Genomic DNA, 21,251 nt, shown 5'->3' on the forward strand with positions numbered 1-21,251 from the left:
GCAATTTACAGGTAAATTAAAAACATAAAATATAAAATCATGATGGTAACAACACAGCACAGAATAAAGCAAGCAACAAAGGATAAGCCCTCCCTAGTATATAATGAAACCAAAGTAAAACCAGCAGAAAAAATCAATAAAACCATGCAAAGATCTAAAAGATCTATTGATTTATTTGTTAGATTTGTATACGGGCCAACTGGCAAATGCCCTCGGTTTACAATTATAAAACAGCAACAAAAATACAACAATAAAAGTATTGTAACATAATATTAAAATATTGATGCTTTTACCCTTTTCTAAAGAACTAAATTGAGAACTAAATTGACTAATTTTAGTCCATAACTGTAAAGATGGTTTCTGGTCTAAGTGACATAACATGTAATGATTCTGCCTTTCTTTCAATCTTTTTTTACATTTAGAAAAACAAACAAACAAACAAGGTAACAAACAGCTTAACACTTATGTAAGTGAACAGAGAGCCATGTTATAGTACAAATAATAGACTTTAGTTGTGCCTCTGTTTCCAGTCAGCAATTAAATATTTTTAATAAAACACATCTGTGGGTTGTTTTAAAAGTAATCAATTATTTTCGGGTCACTAGGAGGAAGCTCCCAGTAAGATTATGGAAGACATATATCATTGTGCTCTTCTATGTAAAAGTATTCATCAGGAAACAAATTATTCATTAGAGCTATATATTATTCATTGTGTATTATGTTGAGAGCAAAACACATTAAACATTACCAGAGTGAAGGTTCAACAGATGTGTGGGATTGTTAGTCCCAGTTCACCTTAACAGCTTTGATGTAGTGGCAATGCCTTTTTAGAGGCTGACGTTTGTGCCTGAGGAGCTTCCTTCGTTCATTTTATCGTGGAACGCAGGGCAGTGAACCCATCCAGGCAGTCTCCCGTACAGGCACTGACCAGATCTAGGCCTGCTGAGCTTCAACAAGGCTACTGCATCATTTGTCTTCAGAGCCAGGTAGAGAGTTCAGCTTCCAGGATTTTGGAGCAGTCTTCCCCCAAACTGAAGCTCTCCTGATGTTGTTGGACTTCAACTGCCATCAGCTCTAGCCAGAATGGCCAATGCTCAGGAATGCTGGGAGTTGTAGGCCAAAACATCCTGAGGGCACCAGATCAGAGGTGACTATTTTGGAGGGTCCTCTGGGAAGGCAGCACCAGTTATCGGAAAGGTGTGGGGTATATAAACTGAGAAACCTTTCATGTTGTCTCTTAATATCTTGGGCACACAATGCCAACCACTGGTGGTGCTGCCCACAGTTTTCTCGCACCTGCAGTGAGATACCGGTAGAGTCCCACTTTCCGTAGCAGACTGAAGAAAAGGATGGGTCAGGGGAACCTGGGTGTAGTGGAGAAAGGTTGAGTTTCTGTATGCCCTCTTTCTGCATTCAAGAGCTAGGAATTGACTTTTAGCTGGGAAATTAGCAATCCTGACACTTTAGTGATTTGTTGAAGTTTTATTTGTATTTATTTTTAATACGTGTTTATAAAAATAATTTCTTCACCTATTTTCAGCCCTAAGAAGGACCCCAAAAGTAGGTAACAATAAATTCAGAACAAACATTTTAAACAGAGGCTTACAGATGATACAACTTCGCCTCGATCCGGAGCTCCTCCGGAAAGGTAAGTGGGGTTTACCGGGCCCTGCCGCTGTCGCCGCATGGGCGACAGCGGCAGGGCCCGGTAAACCCCCCCCTCCTCTCCCTTACTTGCCTGGCTGAACCGCGGGCTCAATTGAAGAAGCCGAGGGACCGCGGACGGAGGCAGGTAAGGCCCCCCTACCCCTTGGTCCCTTACCAGGCTCTGCCGCCGTCGCCGCACGGACGGCGACGGCAGCAGGGCCCGGTAACCCCCCCCCTGCCCTCCTCTCCCTTACCTGCCGCGGTCCGCGGTCCGTCGGCTTCTTCAATTGAGCCCGCGGTTCAGCCAGGAAGTCACTTGCGGCCCAGACTTCCTGGTTGAACCGCGGGCTCAATTGAAGAAGCCGAGGGACCGCAGACGGAGGCAGGTAAGGGAGATGAGGGGGGGTGGTTACCGGGCCCTGCTGCTGTCGCCGCATGGGCGACAGCAGCAGGGCCCGGTAAACCCCACTTACCTTTCCGGCGGAGCTCCGGATCGAGGCGAAGGATCCGCCTTCACCTCGATCCTCTTCGCCACGCTCTGCCGCCCCCCCAATCCTCTTCGCCTCTGCCTTAAGGGGAGGCGAAGCACCCCGCTCCGCTTCTAATTCGCTGGTCCAATTAGAAGCGGAGCACATCCCTACTGATAACCCTCAGCTTCATGGACAAAGGCTGGCTGGGATACAAATGTGATCTACAAATCAAACAATGCTTGTCTGTTGAGTTAGCTTATGCATTCAGTTATGGGTAAAGCCCAATGCAGGTCTTTAGAAGTGTGTGTGTGGGCATAAAGCATGAAGCGGGTGGTTGTTTGTGAAATTATGGCCCGTATTAGTGGCTGCTGTTTTTCACAAGAAGCCCCATCAAAGAAACTCTACATCAGGGGTTGGGCCTGTGGGCACGTTTGACATTTAGAAAAGTGTCCCAGTATCACCACAAATTGCCGTGGGGGTAAAATCTTGAGACCACCCTCTTTTTTGCACTCTCTTTTTTGCACTTGCGGCCCAGACTTCCTGGTTGAACCGTAGGCTCAATTGAAGAAGCCGACGGACCGCGGACGGAGGCAGGTAAGGCCCCACTCCCCCTTGGTCCCTTACCGGGCTCTGCCGCCGTCGCCGCACGGGCGGCAACGGCGGCAGGGCCCGGTAACCCCCCCGCCCTCCTCTCCCGGCCTTACCTGGCACCACTCCCCTCCACTGCAGAGCTCCGATTCGGAGCCGGAGCTCTGCGGCGAAGAGGAGCGGAGTATGGGCGGACCGGAGCGGGCTGATCCGAAATTTTCGGATCGGCCCGTGGGGCGGAGCGGGGGGTCCATGCACACCCCTAGTTATCAGCATACATAAGGTTATCTCACTTTATCCTCACAGCTTAGTAGTAGCTCAGGCTAAGAGAACATCACTTCTCCAATAAATTCACTTGGAGAGTTTCACGCAAGCAATTATTGTTATAGATGTCAACTGAGAAACATACAGGTGTGACCCAGAGCTCATCCGTTTATTTAGATTGTCAGTGCAATTGGCTTACCATTCTTCTTCAACCTGATGCCCTTCCAGATGTGTTGGGCTACATAACTCTCATAATTCCATTGGCCATGCTGGCTGGGAATTATGGGAGTTGAAATCCAACATATGTGGAGGGCACCAGGTTGGGGAAAGCTGGCATAGCCCAATTCATTTTGACCTTAAAAGTACAATTATAAGAAATGTAGGTGTATCTTTTTATTAAAATCGTGCTGCACAAGAATAATGTGGGAGGGCATGAATGAGGGAAAGTTGTCGTGCCAACTTGAGGGCCCTTCAAGCAGTCTGAAATGCTCCTTCTGACAATAACGCTTCTCAGCTCCCAGTTTACGGTAGCATCCTTGCATTGAGGACCCTCTGGTGTGGGACTCTAATATGCACATAGGGCTTCTGTAGGAAGGAAAACTTTCAGCTCCCCTGAATGCACATAGAGCCATTTTGTGAATGAACCCAAGCTGCTGTGGCCCTGGTGCTTATCTTCTGTTGCCTCAGCACAGGGGAACTCCCCTAGTTAAGTACATGTAATTCAAATATTTTGAGTTGTATCGGGTTGGCATTGCAGGGTTTCTCCCCCACTCATGGTGAAAGCATCCCAAAAAGAAACGATAGTTGCTCTCCTGTATCATTTACTTCTAGTGTTTCTGGTGTTTTTATTGCCTTTTAATGAGAACATACGGCAATAGCTGGCACTTAGAAAATATTATGCTTTTAAGCCGCATATACAGCAGTGGGAAATCATCCCATTCAAAAATGTCATTCTCTTCTTTCCCTTTTCTTTTTCTACTAATGAATTTAAAAGCTTTCTCCCCCTTCCCCCAGCCCACATTTCAGATGGTAACTCTGGCTGCCTTCTTAATTAGTGCATAATTCATTTTAACTTATCTTTTCTTTCTTTCTTTGGATAATTTTAGGTTTAGAATTGTTTTCGCTTAAAAGAAAAAAATAACATGGAATTCTAGTTTAATGCACATACAAGCCAATGTACCTTATCCAGCTCCTAAGTGTGTCAAGGATTCGGCTCATGCCCAATCTACTCCTGCCTTAATTTCAGGAGAGCTGGCGCAATAATGATCTTCATCCCCCACTCCATGTATGTTCTATAACGGGGTGGGCAAAAAGTAGATCTTCAGATGCTTTGGACTTCAACTCCCAGCATTCCTGACCACAATGGCTTCTGGGAGTTGAAGTCCGAAACATCTCGAGATCTACCTTCGGCCCACCCCTGCTCTAGAACAGGGGAGGAGAGTCAGTGCCCCTCCAGATGTTACTGGATTCCCAACTCCCATCATCCATTGGTCCATTCTGGTTGGGGCTGATGAATGTTTGTAGTTTTAATAGTCTACGGTTGGTTATTTAATCTAGTCCTTAGCATGCACAGTAACTCTCACAGCTTTTATACCAGGTTGCCTCAACCTGGTGTCCTCTGGATGTGTTGGACAATAATGTCCATTGTTCCTGGGTAATGCAACCATGGACTGTGCTGTCTGGAGATAATGGGTGTTGTAGTCCAAAATATCTGGAGGGTACAAGCTTGGGGAAAGTGTTTTTGTACAGTTATTTCATATGGTCTTCCACTGTGTGGATTTTTATGAAGCTGTGGTCCTATGGATAGCTCTCAAAATTACAGGCATAGACCAAGACTTTATATTTAATGTGTTTGCAAAAGAACAAGAACAAAGACAAGTAATGAATAAAACAGCACAGTTAAAGTCACCCCAAAGATAAATATTGTTATAGCTTTATCATCCAATCAATGAAGTAGACTGAGAAGGACTTTGCTGCATTCATCATTCTCATTCTAAGGGATATTCTTTAAAAGGCCTCTTAGCATTACACACATGTGTATCCCCATCACAAAACATTAAATATATTGAAGTAGGAAGGAAGCATGATTGGAAATGACATTGGCCAGTGTTCACTGGACTAAGTGGAGACCTGCCGGAGAGGGTCATTTTGAAATCTTAACTTTTAAACCAGTATAAGATGTTCCTGTTTACCAACATTTTAGAGTTGTGACAGTCCTAATTCAAAGTGTCCTCCCCCCACCGAGCAGATTTACTCATGAGTAAACATGCTGGTCTTTTGATTGGTTGGGAGAAGGAGGTTCCCCACCACCACCATGGAAACTATTTCATAACAGAGAACTGTGTGAGAGTTACTGGGTTTCTCCCTCCCGCATGACGTGCCCCATGAGTGCAAAGGTGAATGGCCTCAGAGAGAGAACGAAGGTCGCTTCACCTTGCTTCCTTCAGAACTATCAGCTGGGGACATTTTGCTGCCTGAGGTGAAAGGCAAGATGGCGCCACCGTCCTACATTCTGCTTATGAATCCCCCAAAAAGAACAAAAGAGTACACAAATTTGATTAAAATGTACATGTGCAAATTTTTACATATAGATGCAAATTTAGAAATAATTATTATAATTTAAATAGAAATACGTAGAGTAAATCTCACCATAGTGCAGAAGAAGACTGTGACCAGGTGTCCTGTGTGTTTGCCTGTTCAATCTGCAGTCTAGGTACTCACTGTGGATGGGCAACAGGTGTTACGGTTCATTATGTTTCAACTGGACAGGCCTTCAAAAAGAGGTTGGGTCCTCTGGCAGCTTTTCAAATAGAGAACTGTCCTCTGTCAAAGAGGACACGTGGCCACCCTACTGCATGCCGACTGGATCAGCAGATGATTTTTACTTCAAGCTGTTGATGTCCAGGACAGCTTGCTCAATTGCACTTGAGGATAGCAGGCTACTTTAGGGTCCACAGTGCAAGTTACGTGGTACACAGTTCTGCCTCACTGCTGCTTCCTCACCATTTCTCCTGGTATCTGCTCATTGCCCACACAAACAAATGCTGCAATGCAGCAGCAGCGCTAGCATGAGTCACGTGAGCAGAGCAATGCTAGCGTATGCTCTTGGTTGCTTGCTGACATGCATGGCCTGGGTTGGCTGCCTCTCTGTCTGCTCACTGTCTGCTCAGGGGCCTTTTTTCGATTGCATTGTCTGTGATGTATTGGGTGAAGGCAACTCGGTGAGACCGTTTCCCAGCCCAGAAACAAACTTACCAACATTGTGTGTGTGTTTGTGCCGCCACTGCTGTTAATCTCCTCAGAAGTCCCCTCAGAAAGAGATCAGGAAATAGCTAGGCCTCACCTAGGTCCTAGTCTGTGTCCCCCCCCCCCAAAAAAAAAAGAAATCTGCTGTACCTGATGGGATGGAACCTTGGTCCTGGCCAGCTAGCCCCACTAGCCACTGTACCAAATGCCATGGAAAATGGAGAAGTAGGTAGAGCAACCCAAATGGTGACATTTCCCAAAGAGGTAACCTTGGCAGATCTCACTGTATACTTATTACTTGTTAAGACCAGGAACGCTCATTGAAGATGAGGCTTTCTAACTGCAGCGGAACGTGGTCCAAGCTGGCCAGTATCCTCTTCATTATTTTTCTGGCAAAATACCTGTTTGTTTTGTTAGCAGCACAGGCATAATCCAGTTTAGTGCAGGGGTGCAGGGGGAAAGTGTGCATATATTTAACAATAAGTCTTACCGCATTGAAACAATCTACTATATAAAGGCAGCTGTTCAAACAGCCCAATACTCCAGGAGTGTGTATTTTGTAATGTCAGATGTTTCTCTTGGCAACGGCATCTTATCTGACATGGGATGCAATCCATCCAGTTCTCCTGCTGAATGTCACAAGGCAAAATCAGTGGTTTTATGTTCTCTCTCTTGTTATACCTATTCTGTATAATCTATTGAGGATGAAAGAAATGTGATGGAAACATGTGTAGAGGTGCACGTGTTTGTGCTGTTAGGAGCGACAGAGAAAGAAGCAGACCAGAGAGACGGAACTTGTGGGCAGAGATGAAGAAGTGTGAGGACAGTACACCTATCTTGGGAGTTAAAATTAAACATAGTTTCAAAACCCCACATGTGAGGAAATAAAGGGCAAAGGGAAGATCTGCCATGACAGCGCTTCCATTGCCAAATGGAGATTATAAATGGCTTTGGAATGAAAGGCAAAATGAAGAAGGTTCACTGATGGAAATTTTAGTTTTGAAAACAGAAATGAAGAAAATGTATAGCAAGATAAAAGGAAGATAAATAGAAATCCATGAGCAATAGGAGAGCAAAATGAAAAGAGTGTGAATGAGAGATAAAGGAATGAAAAATGCATTAATGGAATAAATATATGAATGCACACAAGGCTTTTAAAAACCCATTTACAAGATAGTGGATGCATAAAAAAGAATTCTAGACAATTACAGAGACAATTAAAGAGAAGAATGCAGGAAATACAAAAAAAGGCATACACATGGGTAGTATTAAAATAAGAAAAGAAAAATGATTATTGAGGTGATGCTACAACTGAGATTTTGAGAACAATTGAGTGTGGGTATGTAATTCATGTATGGCTCTGTTGTAGTTCTAATGTGCAAGGGAGACTTTCCAGGTTTTATCAGTTGCTTACAATGCAATCCTATAATGTCTACCCAGAAGTAAGTCTTACTGAGTTCAGTAGGTCTTACTCTTAGATAAATGGGTATAGGGTTATAGCCTTAGGGCATGGCTAGACCTACCGGTGGGGGGAGGTTCTTACGATATGGTGATCACGAGATCCTCACCCCCAGTCCACATGCGGCACATGACATCCCGGGAGGAAGAGGACATTGCGCCTGCCACTTTGGATAATTTTTTTTAATCGAAAATGAGCGCTCGAGCTCCCACCTCGATGGGCACAGAGCTCCTGAGGAGCTCAGTGCCCCATGCCCGGTTCCTGACTTCTTGTGTTTACTCGCGAGGAGCCGGGAAGAAACTGGGACGGTGGCCCACACGTCCTGCGGTCTCGGGACGATCCCGAGACCGCAGGAAAAGTCAGGATTAAAGTCATCCCGCTTATCCCAGGGAAAGGGAGGGATCATGTGGACGCACAGGGATGATCCTGGGGGCATCCCCGGGATAAGCCCTCATCTAGACATGCCCCCTGTCTTTTTCCGCTGGTTGGCCTGGGCTGGCAGCGTGTAAGGAGTCTAGTAAGCGTCACCTCGTGTTTTCAGCTTGTGTGTTCCCAGGTGCACTGTTTACATTGACTAGCTGTCTGCATTTTCCTGGGTCCATGAAGTTTACTTATTCCATAGGAATATGAGATGTTTTAGTTGAGATCAGAAGAGACGAGGACACTGGCCTGGTTTTGGAAAGCAAAACAGATTCCTTTCAAAGCTGTGGTTCATGTGTATACCTTCATCACAAAGAGGTGTGGGGCCATGTCTGTGCTGCATGGAGCCAGTTTTAGGATGCAACAAGCGGATATTCTCATTTGGCATGAATACACAGCTGTGGTTTGGCGCAGCGCCCCTCCACTGACATTCCAAAGGTTTGCAGAGGTGTGTCAAATTGCAGTTTGGGCTTTGACAAATAACCTGCTGCATCATTTCAATGGAGGAATACCATAGTGTTTGATGTAACCCTAATTTTTCTTTGAATAAACCTCAACCAGTTACCGTTCAGTGGAACCTGGATAGGATGACCATATGGAAAGGAGGACAGGACTCCTTCCTCTCCCTCAAATTCCCCCTATTCCTTGTCAGTATCTAAATGTAGACATTACAGGACAGAGGGTGGAACTAATTATTCCTATGCTTCATCAAAACCTTTGAGGAAAATTACTCTTTAGATAATGGATGAAGGAGCCCATTTCCTGCGATACGTGGCACAAGTGGCTGATAAATGTATGCATTTCTGCTCAAGCCATTCCACACGTCTCCTCCAGAGTAGACAACATAGTGATTTACGTTGTGTTAAAGAGGAATCTTAATTTTCAAGGTTAATAAAATGTATATATTGAGGGGAATGATATGAAGGTTACCTGATTGATGTCTGTTTAATTTTTAGAGACCATCAACTGCAACGGAAATAGAAACATTGCAGGGAACAACTTAATGCATTTTATGGAGATTAATGTATTTTAATTCCAAATACCATATTTTGTGTAACTGATATAGTTTTGGCTTGGCATGGGTTTCTCAATCTACTGCATTTTAATTGTGTCAGTATATTGCTTGTGATATGAATACATTAACATGCACTTCTGAGCAATTCAGAAATATGCAATATACAGGATTGACCTTTATTGGGTTTATATTTAACCCTCCAGCACTATATCTTGGCTTATATAAAACTATTTTTAAAGGAAATCTGTGTTAGGAAATGGTTAGACATAATGTTCATTATAATATTACTTAGTTCATTAAATTTTTATTTTGTGGGGGAATGGCGCTTAAAATGTTGAGTCTTAGGGAAGAACTACACATGATACTGAATCAGGGTAAGCAGCATGATGCCATCTATATGTTTTGGACTACATCTCCCATAATTCCTGGCCATTGACCATGCTGGCTGGTGCTGATGGGACTTGTAGTCCAAAACATCTGAAGGCTGATAGGAGTTGTAGTCTGAAATATTGCCTGACCCTGCACTAGACTGTTACCTTCAAGGGTGGGTCATTGTCAAGTGCTTGTAAAGCAGGGGGAGAAGATATTTGTTCCTAAGAACCGACATCCCACTTTGCAAAGAGGAAGAGGATCCCATGATCCAGTTAGTCCAGGAACTCCTGGGTCCTAACTGGAAGAATTATACTGCCATTTTATTTACCCACGCAGATCAGGTTGAAAAGGCAAGGTTCAGCTCAGAACGATATTTGCATACTGCCACAGACACACTACATAAAGTCTTGCAGTCAGTTCAGCAAAAATACATTTTTGTAGACAATCATGCAAGGATGCTAAAACAGGAAAAGCTAAAAGCTTTAAGAAAAATTATGGCATTTGTAAGACAGAACCATTACCAGACCCTTCTATTCAAATAAACAATGGTGTAAATTAAGTTACAGTTTGCTATCAACTTCTTAGATATATGATTTCTACTTTTCCTGTACATTGTTTCCTTTTATGTCTTTGTTTAGATGGTACCGTATTTCTTCGATTCTAAGACACACTTTTTTCCCCATATAAACATCTCTAAAAACGGGGTGCGTCTTAGAATTGCGGGTGCGTTTGTTATTTGTTAGAATTAAAGCTTTTTTTCTGTTGGTGGTAGTGAAATTAGTGTGCGTCTTACAATCGATGGCGTCTTAGAATCGAAGAAATACGGTAAGTTCTTTAGGAAGAGACGCATCTATTAGATGGATATTGTGTGTTGTTTTGTTTTTTGTATTTTATGCTTTTTATGGTTTTAAATTTTGTATATTTGTTTTTAACGTTCATTGTTTTGAACCTTTGTAAATTGCCCAGAGAGCTTCGGCTATGGGCCGGTAGATAAATGTAAATAATAATAATAATAATGATGATGATGATGATGATGATAATAATAATGAATTTCTAGTTTTAGGGCCGAGCTAGGACAAAAATGACTAGGTCGTCATGGGAAATGGTTGTGGAGGAAAAGTAGAACACCCCTCTTTCCCATTGCTTTCCCCCTCTTGAGATTGTGCTTCACAAGTGTTTGGTGATGATGACCCACATTTGAAGACAGGTCTGCCACCAATATGTGTAGTTCCTCCCTTCTGTGTGTTCCTGAAGTTTTCTTTGACAACATATCTGCACTACAAAGGCAAACCAATGTCATACTAGAGTTGTGCAGCAAATTTATCATGTTTGTGTTTAAGGTGCCATAAGACTCACTTAATTATTTTTTGCAGCAATGGACTAACACAATTACCCCTCTGGAAAAAATTTCAACCTGTTTAACTGGCATAGACCTCGGTCAAGAACCCCTCGGAACTGTGGGTCTTTGAAAGACTATATTTATAACGGATACATGGTAGTGTTAATTTTATTCTTACATGGTTGCAAAAGCAACCTATTCCTTAACATCTAGCGTTTAGTAGCAATCGTGTATGGCTGCTTTTTTAGTCTTTGGCGAGGGAATTGAAAAATGTTGCAGGACATTTTGTTTAACTTATAAAAAACATAGAGGTGAGGTTTAGAATGCGCACTATTTTTTACAATAAAATATAGTGATGTCTGTCAAGTTGGTGGTTACAAGTCATGATGGAGATCTATAGCCTCCAGTGTCAGAGGTGGTATACCTCCGTATGCCAATTGCTGAGAAACATGGGCAGGAGGGTGCTGTTGCGCTCATGTTCAGCTTGTGGGCTTCCCATGGGCGTCTGGTTGGCCATGGTGCAAACAGAATGCTGGACTAGACAGACTTTTAGTCTGATCCAGCAAAGCTCTTTTTATGTTCTCTGCATTACAAGCCCTTAAAAAAGTCATGGGGAACTAAAACCATGGGGAGTGGGGGCAGCGGGAATGCAGGTTCCAAATAGCCCCTGTGAGTATTATTATTATTATTATTATTATTATTATTAATTAATTAATTAATTAATTAATTAATTTATATAGCACCAGTAAGACTTTATACGGGTACAGAATATTTTCATCCACTTAAGGAGAGTGAAAACATTTAAGTTCCATTCAAACTGATTTTACCGCATTTAGAACTTTTTTAAAATATCAAATATTACTATTTTCAGTTAAGTTGCATTGCATCTAAGTACTATGCACTGAAGAATTCCTCCTTCCCCACTGAGATTGTAAAGGAATTGTTGTTGTTGAGGAAACCTATAGCCTTCTAGATGTTGAACTACAACTCCCATCATCCCTGATCATTAGCTACACCGGCTGCATCTGACTGGAGCAAATATAAGGAGCTGTTGATTGGTATCTGGGAGACCTTGTCTGGAGAGTTTTGCCTGAGTGAGAGTTGCCAGGAGATGGCTTTGTAAGGGGCCAGGAGCCTGGGGAAGACATCAGCCAAGAAAAAGGGCAGGTGCAACACCAGAAAGCCAGTTTGATTGCTGAGGCCACATGAGGCAGAAGTGAGGCATGTCTGCACGTGAGGAGAGGAAAACACCTTGGCGGAGCATTCGGAGGAAAGAGCTAAAGCCTGAGACTGGATTCACACAACTCGCTAACCCATGATGTTTTATTTTCCAGAACAACCCATGTTGGGTTAGCATGTTATCTGTGGGATGTCCCCCCTCCCCCCCCAAACACAGGGGGTTATTTCTCCCAACTAAGATAACCTGAGAACCCAGGGTCTGCAGTAACAGTTAGTTTGTGTGTTGTCTGTCATGCAACATGGGTTACGGAGATCGCCTGCAGAGCTGCTTATCAAGGAATTCCCCAGTGAATCAGTTTTCACAACAGATATAACTTAGCATTGCCCATGAAGCCTCCCCCTCTTTAAACTTTGTATTTTGGGAATGTTAGGATGAAGGCGAGGATTATTGTAAAACACTCTGAACACACAAAATAGCTATAGAAATGTATGCAAAGCAAGAAGCCAGCATATGCATTTTCTTCTAATCTGTTAATCTGTTCACCTAGAAATGGTATGCTTAAAGAACTACCCAGTCTTCTTTATGTTTTGTTAGCAGATCGGATTGTTATTTGTGGTAGTCTGGTCAGTGGGATCCCCATCGCAACTTAAAACGAACAGAAATCACAAGCACACCTTAACTCTGCTCTCTTTCCTTCTAGGTATCTTGGCATCACTAGGCCTCTCACCTATCCTGTAAGGCAAAATGGGAAGTGTATGGCTAAAATGATCCTTTCTGTGTGGCTGCTGTCTGCTTCAATTACTTTGCCACCACTCTTTGGGTGGGCTCAGAACATTAATGACAACAAAGTTTGCTTAATCAGCCAGGACTTTGGTTACACCATTTATTCCACTGCGGTTGCGTTCTACATCCCTATGTCGGTGATGCTTTTCATGTACTATCAAATCTACAAGGCCGCCAAGAAGAGCGCAGCCAAACACAAATTTGCTGGCTTCCCGCGGCCTGAAGAAAATGAACGCATCATTTCCGCGAACGGCGTTGTGAAACTGCACAAGGAATCAGAAGAGTGCACAAATTTTTCACGGCTGCTGAAGCACGAACGGAAGAACATTTCCATCTTCAAAAGGGAGCAGAAAGCAGCCACCACACTTGGGATTATTGTAGGGGCCTTTACGGTGTGCTGGCTGCCATTTTTCATCCTTTCCACCGCTAGACCCTTTATCTGTGGAACGTCTTGCAGTTGCATCCCTTTGTGGGTTGAGAGGACATTTCTGTGGTTGGGTTATGCAAACTCTCTGATTAACCCATTTATATATGCCTTCTTCAACCGGGACCTGAGGACAACCTATCGCAATCTGCTGCAATGCAGATATAGGAATATCAACCGTAAGCTATCTGCTGCAGGCATGCACGAAGCCCTGAAGCTTGCTGAAAAGCCAGAGTTTGTTCTGTAAGGTCATTTGCCATTTATTACACTTATTTGCTGGTTCATGTGTAAGTGGGGTGGGGGAGGGGGGAGAAGAAGCTGTATCTAAAAGTAGATTTATAGGTAGGGATTTATACCAGTTTGTTGTGGCATCTCCCAAAGAATCCTGATAACAGTATTTTGTAGAAGATGCTGAGAATGCTCTGGTAGAAATTTCTAACTTCAGTCCTAACTACAGTCCCCAGGATATCTTAATGAGAGAGAAAGAAACTAAAAGGTTCCCAAATTGGACTGGTGATATAATGAATCAACACACAGGCCGTAGCTAGACCTAAGGTTTATCCCAGGATCATCCAGGGTTCATCCCTGCCTGAGCGCTGGATGCCCTGTGTGGCACTTAGATGAACAGGTTTGACCCCAGGACAATCCTGGGATAAACCTTAGGTCTAGCTACGGCCTTAGACTCTGTCTTTTGCCAATAGATGGTGGGTGATATGGGTCTGCTTTACTGACTATCAGCAGTGTCTCTTACACTGGCCACTTTTGCACATCACACTAATCCAGGGTGAGCAACGTGGGCCGTATGTGGCCCCTGCTGCCATCCCACAAAAGTTGGGGGGAATTTCCCCCTGAAAAAGAACAGTATCTGTAGTGGTTATGTGGCTTGTTTGCAAACTAAATGTTAACCTTTTAACACCCTGTAGCCAATACGGACATCACTTTTTGTGTGGGTCCATGGGTATGTGTGTGTATGGCCTGCAGGTAGGAGAACATTTTTATGTTCCCCTACTCTTCAACATTTTTATTAATGATTTGGACGAGGAGGTGCAGGGAATGCTTATCAAATTTGCAGATGACACAAAATTGGGTGGGATAGCTAATACCCTGGAAGACAGAAACAAACTTCAAAGTGATCTTGATAGGCTGGAGTGCTGGGCTGAAAATAACAGAATGAAATTCAATAGGGATAAATGCCAAGTTCTACATTTAGGAAATAGAAACCAAATGCACAGTTACAAGATGGGGGAGTACTTGGCTCAGCAATACTACAAACGAGAAGGATCTTGGAATTGTTGTAGATTGCAAGCTGAATATGAGCCAACAGTGCGATATGGCTGTAAGAAAGGCAAATGCTATTTTGGGCTGCATTAATAGTATAGCTTCCAAATCACGTGAGGTACTGGTTCCTCTCTATTCGGCCCTAGTTAGGCCTCATCTAGAGTATTGCGTCCAGTTCTGGGCTCCACAATTCAAGAAGGATGCAGACAAGCTGGAGCATGTTCAGAGGAGGGCAACCAGGATGATCAGGGGTCTGGAAACAAAGCCCTATGAAGAGAGACTGAAAGAACTGGGCATGTTTAGTCTGGAGAAGAGAAGATTGAGGGGAGACATGATAGCACTCTTCAAATACTTAAAAGGTTGTCACACAGAGGAAGGCCAGGATCTCTTCTCGATCCTCCCAGAGTGCAGGACACGGAATAACGGGCTCAAGTTAAAGGAAGCCAGATTCCACCTGGGCATCAGGAAAAAATTCCTGACTGTTAGAGCAGTACGACAATGGAATCAGTTGCCTGGTGAGGTTGTGGCCTCTCCCACACTAGAGGCCTTCAAGAGGCAGCTGGACAACGATCTGCCAGGGATGCTTTAGGGTGGATTCCTGCATTGAGCAGGGGGTTGGACTCGATGGCCTTGTAGGCCCCTTCCAACTCTGCTATTCTATGATTCTATGAATGTCCAGGCAAAAAAAAATGCCCCCCAGACCTCCCATGGTTGCCCTGTGTACTGACTTCCAGATGTTTTGGACTTCAGCTCTCATCACCCTTGCCAGCATGGCAAATTATCAGGAATATAGTCCAAAACATGGAGTTCACAAGGTCGGAGAAGGGTTGTGCAGTGCAGCAAGAATGAGCCCAATTAAACCTTGGCTTCAGGCTCTCCTCCTCCCACATGGCCAGGAGGAGACGCTCAGAAGTTTTTTCTTAAACTTTTGAAGTTTTATCTGAACCAAGAAACTGGTTAGCTTTCACGTTGTTTGTTTAAAATAAGCCAACCATGGTTTAAACCAAGGGTAGGCAACTTGGTGCTTTCCAGATGTTTTGGACTACATCACCTGTGAGCCCCAGACAGGATGGCCAGTGGTCAGGGATTACAGGAGTTATCATCTAAAACAACTGGAGAGCCCCAGGTTGTAGATATCTGGTTAAAACAAACTATAGTGAATATCAATTACAGTTTGTCAGTTCAGACCAAGGATGTGAAATCTTTGAAACTGTGTAGGAGAGGGCAACGGAGGAGCATGTGAGCCCAAGGCTCCTTCAGGTTTTGCTAAACTATGTTCCAACACATCTGAAGGTTGGGAAATACTGATTCTAGTGTTTAGTATTTTGACCTAAGCCTCATTTAGCTGTTTCATTTCATTTATTACATTTCTATACCGCCCAATAGCCAAAGCTTTCCGGGCGGTTTACAAAGATTTCAAACCTTTAAAAATACAGTACTGCATAATATGAAAACAGTTTGGTTACAAACATATAAACAGACAACATATAAACCCACGCAGGTATCCAAACAATATCTTTCTATTCAAAAGCTGTCATATGCTGCCAAATGCCTAGGAGTAGAGGAAAGTGAAACCTGGTTTCCCCCCCCCACACCCCCAAAAATAACAATGTTGGCACCAGGCAGGCCTTGCTGGAGACCTCATTCTATAATGGGGGCCACCATCATGAAGGCCCTCTCCCTTGTTGCCACCCTCCGAGCCACCTTCAGAGAAGGCACATGGAGGGAGAGCCTTAGCCAAGGAGTGTAGTGTGTGGATAGGTTCATGCCAGGAGAGGAGTTGAGGTTTAGGCTTAAAAGCAGATTTGGATGGTCTGCGCTAAGAGGGCTATGAAATTCGCAGGATTCCAGAGACCCCTTGGGGAGTTCCGGGATGGTATGGCTGGCATCCTCTATGAAAAGTGTCCACTGCAGCCTTTTTGTGGCATGCAGGCAATATACTATTAATATTTCACATTGATTTAAAATTGGCTAGAAGAGTGTGCTAAGAATACTACTAGTTCATGTCAACAGGGAGAAAGCTTGCCATGTGAAGGAATCTCCGCTGGGCTGTCATGGAAGGAATTTCCCCTGTGAAGTGTATATATTGAAGTGGGGATGTTGACGACAATTTTCATTTTAATTTTTTATCAGCTTACCGCTAAGTATCAATCCTCCTATTTGTTATGTGGCTGCTTAGACCACATAGCATTTGATTCTCCATTCCACAGATGGTGTTTTACTGTTCCAGATTCTTCAGAGGAAGAGAGCCAAATTTAAAACAAATATACTGCGGTCAATCATTGAGCTGAAGATTTGCTTATTAAATGTATGAGGCAGTTGTTTGTCAGGGGCACTTTTTGGCAGGAAAGGAAGAAGATAGTGTCTAAAAATAATGGAAGCAAGACGATTACTGTTAATGATTCCTGATACCTGGCTAAGGCAGGATTTGGCAGGAACTGATAACTTGTGGAGTCCTCTAGATCTGTGCATGAGCATAAACTATTTTCTTCAAAGACATTTTAGGAAATTATTGTAGCCAAGTACCTTTTAAACCTCAATTGAAGGGACGGGGGGTGGGGGACAGTTTGCAGCCCACAGTCTAATTTCATGTGGGCCTCAACTTAATTTCAAAAGCTCTCTGCATGGGATCATTTCAGACCTCTGACAAGAGTAATCTGACCCTTCCGTGGTAGCCCAATGCATATAGAGATTCCCTCCATCCCTCCCCCAGACTCTCACGTCCCCATACCTCCCCTTCATTACGGGGGTGGCAATCAGGATTTTAAATCCCCCATTCCTTTGACAAGAAAGATTTTTGTCTCCCCTGTAGGAGAGGAGAGGTAGCTGCTCTAGTCCTCCAAATTCTTTGGTTACCGACTCAATAATATTATTCTTCAAAGAGAAACCAAGTTTGGTGGGCTAGAGAAGCTACCTCTGTTATTGAGAAAAACCTTGGAATACAGTAGGCTAGAGGGGCAAAAGACGCTCTAGTCCTCCATACTCTGGTGTCCCTCAATAATGTTATTTTTCAGAAGGAATTTAGGGTGTGGGGTGCCAAGGGCACCTGCAGGCTGCAGGGGAGAACCCTGTTCTATAATGTCCCCTTGGTTAAGGACTTATATTGTGTTCCTGGATTGTCTCTGACCTATATCTGTGTAGGTCGCTGTTCACTGACCAGGATCCTTCAAGTTCCAGGATTTCACACCTAATATCTAATTGTAGTGAAGATTGTGTGTCCTGAAATGAACCAATTTTTGGTTTGGTTTTTCACATGAGCCTTGAATTTCTCTTTGACCTTGGGTTGTTGTTTTTTAAAGGAGAAAAAGTTCTCATGTGGAAAGCACGTATAAATAAACCATGAGATAACTGATCCTTTCTGTAGCCAAGCTTAGATTTGTAGTACTTTATGTTACTTTCAAAATAATACATACTTGTCACTTAAATAATTCGTAAGTCTTGAGAACAGTCTTCTCCCCCTCCCCTTCGCTCCCTAAAATGTTCAGTACTACTATTTAGCCTTGATTATATAGGATTGAAGGAGGGAAGTAAATGGGAATTCTAGGTTTTTATGGTCATAGAAGAAAGGTAATAAAAATGAATTCTGAAAATTGTACATTGAAAACAGATGATCAGCAATCAAGTTATCAAGATGTGTATAAGAATATCTTAACTTCTAACAGGTTTCTACTGATAGTTAATATAAAAGAGCATTTATGTTGTAATATCTACTTCTTTTTGGTACTTTTTTGTTTTTGTTACTGACCTTTATTATTTATTGCTGCTATTCCTTCCCTCTGAACGTAGTTTTGACCTTGGATAAAACTACATGGTTAGTTAATTTAATTTCTAATGCCTTTCTTGTTATATTTACAAAAGGAAGCTTTTCTTTAAAGCAAACAAATCTGTATGCATTATATATCCTGATGTCAATTGTAAATTTTCATCCTTCAGTTTGCTTGGTCAATGGCATATTCCTCCGTGGTTCTGTGTATTACCTTTTTAATACAGTTACCTTTTCATGTACCCCCTCCCCAAAAGTGTGGAGTGGTTAGAATTCATCAAAGAACATACCGCTTGTAATCATTATGCTAATGTGTTTGCTTCTATATGTTCTTTAGGGCAGAACTACACACTGCTAAAAAGGTGGAGCTGCTACTAAAATACCAGCCCCATGTTGACTCTCTCAACATAATTGGCTGGTGTAATTATGAGTTGATACATCATAAACTGAACTAGATGATATGAAGAGAAAGCGAAGGCCCATTTTCTTGGTAGCATGTAGTTCTAGCCTTAGGGCCAAATCCTGGATTGCAGTACTTCCAAGTGGCTGGGAACGGGGTAAAGGAAGACCTGCCGTCTGTCAGACAATAAATTAGGGCGACCATATGGAAAGGAGGACAGGGCTCCAGCATCTTTAACAGTTGAATAGAAAAGGGCATTTCAGCAGGTGTCATTTGAATGCATGCAGCACCTGATGAAATTCCCTCTTCGTCACAACAGTTAAAGCTGCAAGAGCCCTGCACTCTTTTGGTCAAGAGGGCAGGGCTCTTGCAGCTTTAACTGTTGTGATGAAAAGGGAATTTCACCAGGTTCTGCCTGCATACAAATGACACCTGCTGAAATGCCCTTTTCTATTCGACTGTTAAAGATACAGGAGCCCTGTCCTCCTTTTCATATGGTCACCCTAAATAAATGTTTCTTATTTCCTCAACAACAGCGTTGTAGCCTTGAATGGTCTGCTAATTTGATGATAGAAAACTTGGCATCTTTAAAAACGAACCGCATCACTTCCCTGCACGAGAAATAGGACTCTGTGTGATCAAAAATCTTGTTGCACAGGAAATTATAAATGTATCTTGTTTCATCGGTATTGGTTCAATTCTGTCCTGTTTTTCTACCACCATTGGAGGAGGTGGCAGGATTTGGCCTTAATTTTCATTATTGTGACAGTGTGGCAGATGCTGCTTTACTGTTGTCCGCAAGCATAGCTAGAAAAATACTTGGAATTCCTCAGTGTCTGCACCAGATGTTTAGGTGATTTACAATGCAGACCTATTGCATGTTTACTCACTGTGTTCAGTGGGGTTTATTCCCTAATAATTTTGCCACAACCAACCCATGTCTCCAACTTGCGTTTACCAAGGCATTGCAAGGACTGGGTGTTTGCAGGTAGAAATTGGCAGGTGGGATGAACTTGACACTTCCCAGGCCCACTGTTTCTCCCCAGTAAATGCTCCCCACAGACTGTCTGCCACAACCATCCCCCAGTTCTGTTTATTGCTATTCTTAAGTGATGGTGGTGAGGATGTTTGCCATGTGTGAGCCACTTCCGTTTTCTCTAAACAACCTCCAATCAGCCGGATCAGAAGTTGTGAGGGTGACATGTGAACATGAAAAGATGGGTTATTTAGCGGCTAAGTAAACCAGCATGTCCTGCTTGTTCATCCCTGGCCGATGGCTGGTTGGCCACTGTTTGAACAGAGTGCTGGACTAGATGGACCATTGGTCTGATCCAGCATGACACTTCTTATGTTCTTAATCCAACAACAAACTGTCGGTCCAGGTTTGCACATCACATTCATGGCCTTTGATCGGGCCAATCAGAGGTTGTTGGCAGTAATGAAGAGCCTTGCAGGCGATACCTGTCCCTGCCAATTGTGACTTAAATGACCCACAATTTGTCACCATGTGAATCAGGTAAATCTGGAATGGGACATTGGGGGAAGATGGCAGGAGTTCAGGATGAAAATTAACTCAACAGAGGGTGGGAATAACTTGAGCCGTTCCCCCTGCCCTTATACACTCCTCCTATCCTTGCTTTCTTCACTCAGAAAACCCAAATAGACCAATGCTAGCTGAGCATGATGGGAGTTGTAGTCTAGCACATCTGGAGGGCATCAGGTTGGGGAAGGATGGCCTGGACAAATGATCCCCAGTTGTGCTGTGCTTTGACTTCCCTCAGCCTTAGAGAAATCAAGAGACCCATCCATCAAATGGGAACTTCTGGTCATGCCTTGCAGCAATAGTTTTTCCATATAATCTTTAGATTAGTTTGTCCACTGAAACACTCCTGAAAAGTTTTTCTGTTGATCTTCTCCTGTAGCCTTCGGCACGAACCAGATTCCATCTGTATCTTGCTTGAATTCTATCCTGCCCAGGGCTGGTTCCGAAATCTCCCTATAGACCTTGCCCTAACAAGGGTGGGGAAGTCTTCCATCACATGTTGTGCTAGTAAGAATTATAGCATGTTCATACTGAATGTTTGTGCATTTCGCCCCTTTAAACAGGAGGAGCTCTGATTACTCAAGAAAAAAAAGCCACGACTTATGACTGAATGCCGGTGAGACACAGTCATATCTGGGCAAGGCACTGCTAGGTGAGGGACAGTGTTGAAGATCCAATCGGCAAGAAGAAACTGATGAGTTAATGAAATGCACCTGACCACTTCGAAAGGGAATGCTGTAAAGAATGTCATTGAGCTTGGTATATTGTATTAAATGTATTTCTGCTGAATACATTGACATCTCTTTTTCTCTCTCTCCTCCATTTTTTCTTTTCTTTAGCAGAACAAATGCCCATTGTATACACAAATAAACCTTTTTGTCTATGTTTGGAAAAGAAGCAAATTTCATTAGCAATCTGCCATTTGACACATACTAGAAATGGCAGGGTGGGAGGGTGGGAATATTACTTGTGACGTGTCATGAGGAGCACCCTGCATTGATCCTACCAACCCCCTCTGCCTTTGCAAACTGCCCCCCCCCCCACGAATTGTTCTTGACTT

General features: G+C 43.3%; 1 protein-coding gene across 1 annotated transcript in view; it reads left to right on the forward strand.

The window, feature by feature from the left end:
- HTR7 (5-hydroxytryptamine receptor 7) overlaps positions 1 to 21,031 on the forward strand; it is a 45,428-nt gene extending 24,397 nt beyond the window's left edge. Inside the window, exons 2-3 of the mRNA XM_063131620.1 lie at positions 12,701 to 13,450; positions 20,755 to 21,031. Coding sequence (XP_062987690.1) covers positions 12,701 to 13,450; positions 20,755 to 20,797 — 793 coding nt within the window. The 3' untranslated portion in view covers positions 20,798 to 21,031. The remainder of the gene's footprint in view (positions 1 to 12,700; positions 13,451 to 20,754) is intronic.
- Positions 21,032 to 21,251: the final 220 nt, after the last annotated feature.

This window comes from Elgaria multicarinata, chromosome 8 (genome assembly GCF_023053635.1).
Source record: "Elgaria multicarinata webbii isolate HBS135686 ecotype San Diego chromosome 8, rElgMul1.1.pri, whole genome shotgun sequence".
NCBI lineage: Eukaryota > Metazoa > Chordata > Lepidosauria > Squamata > Anguidae > Elgaria > Elgaria multicarinata.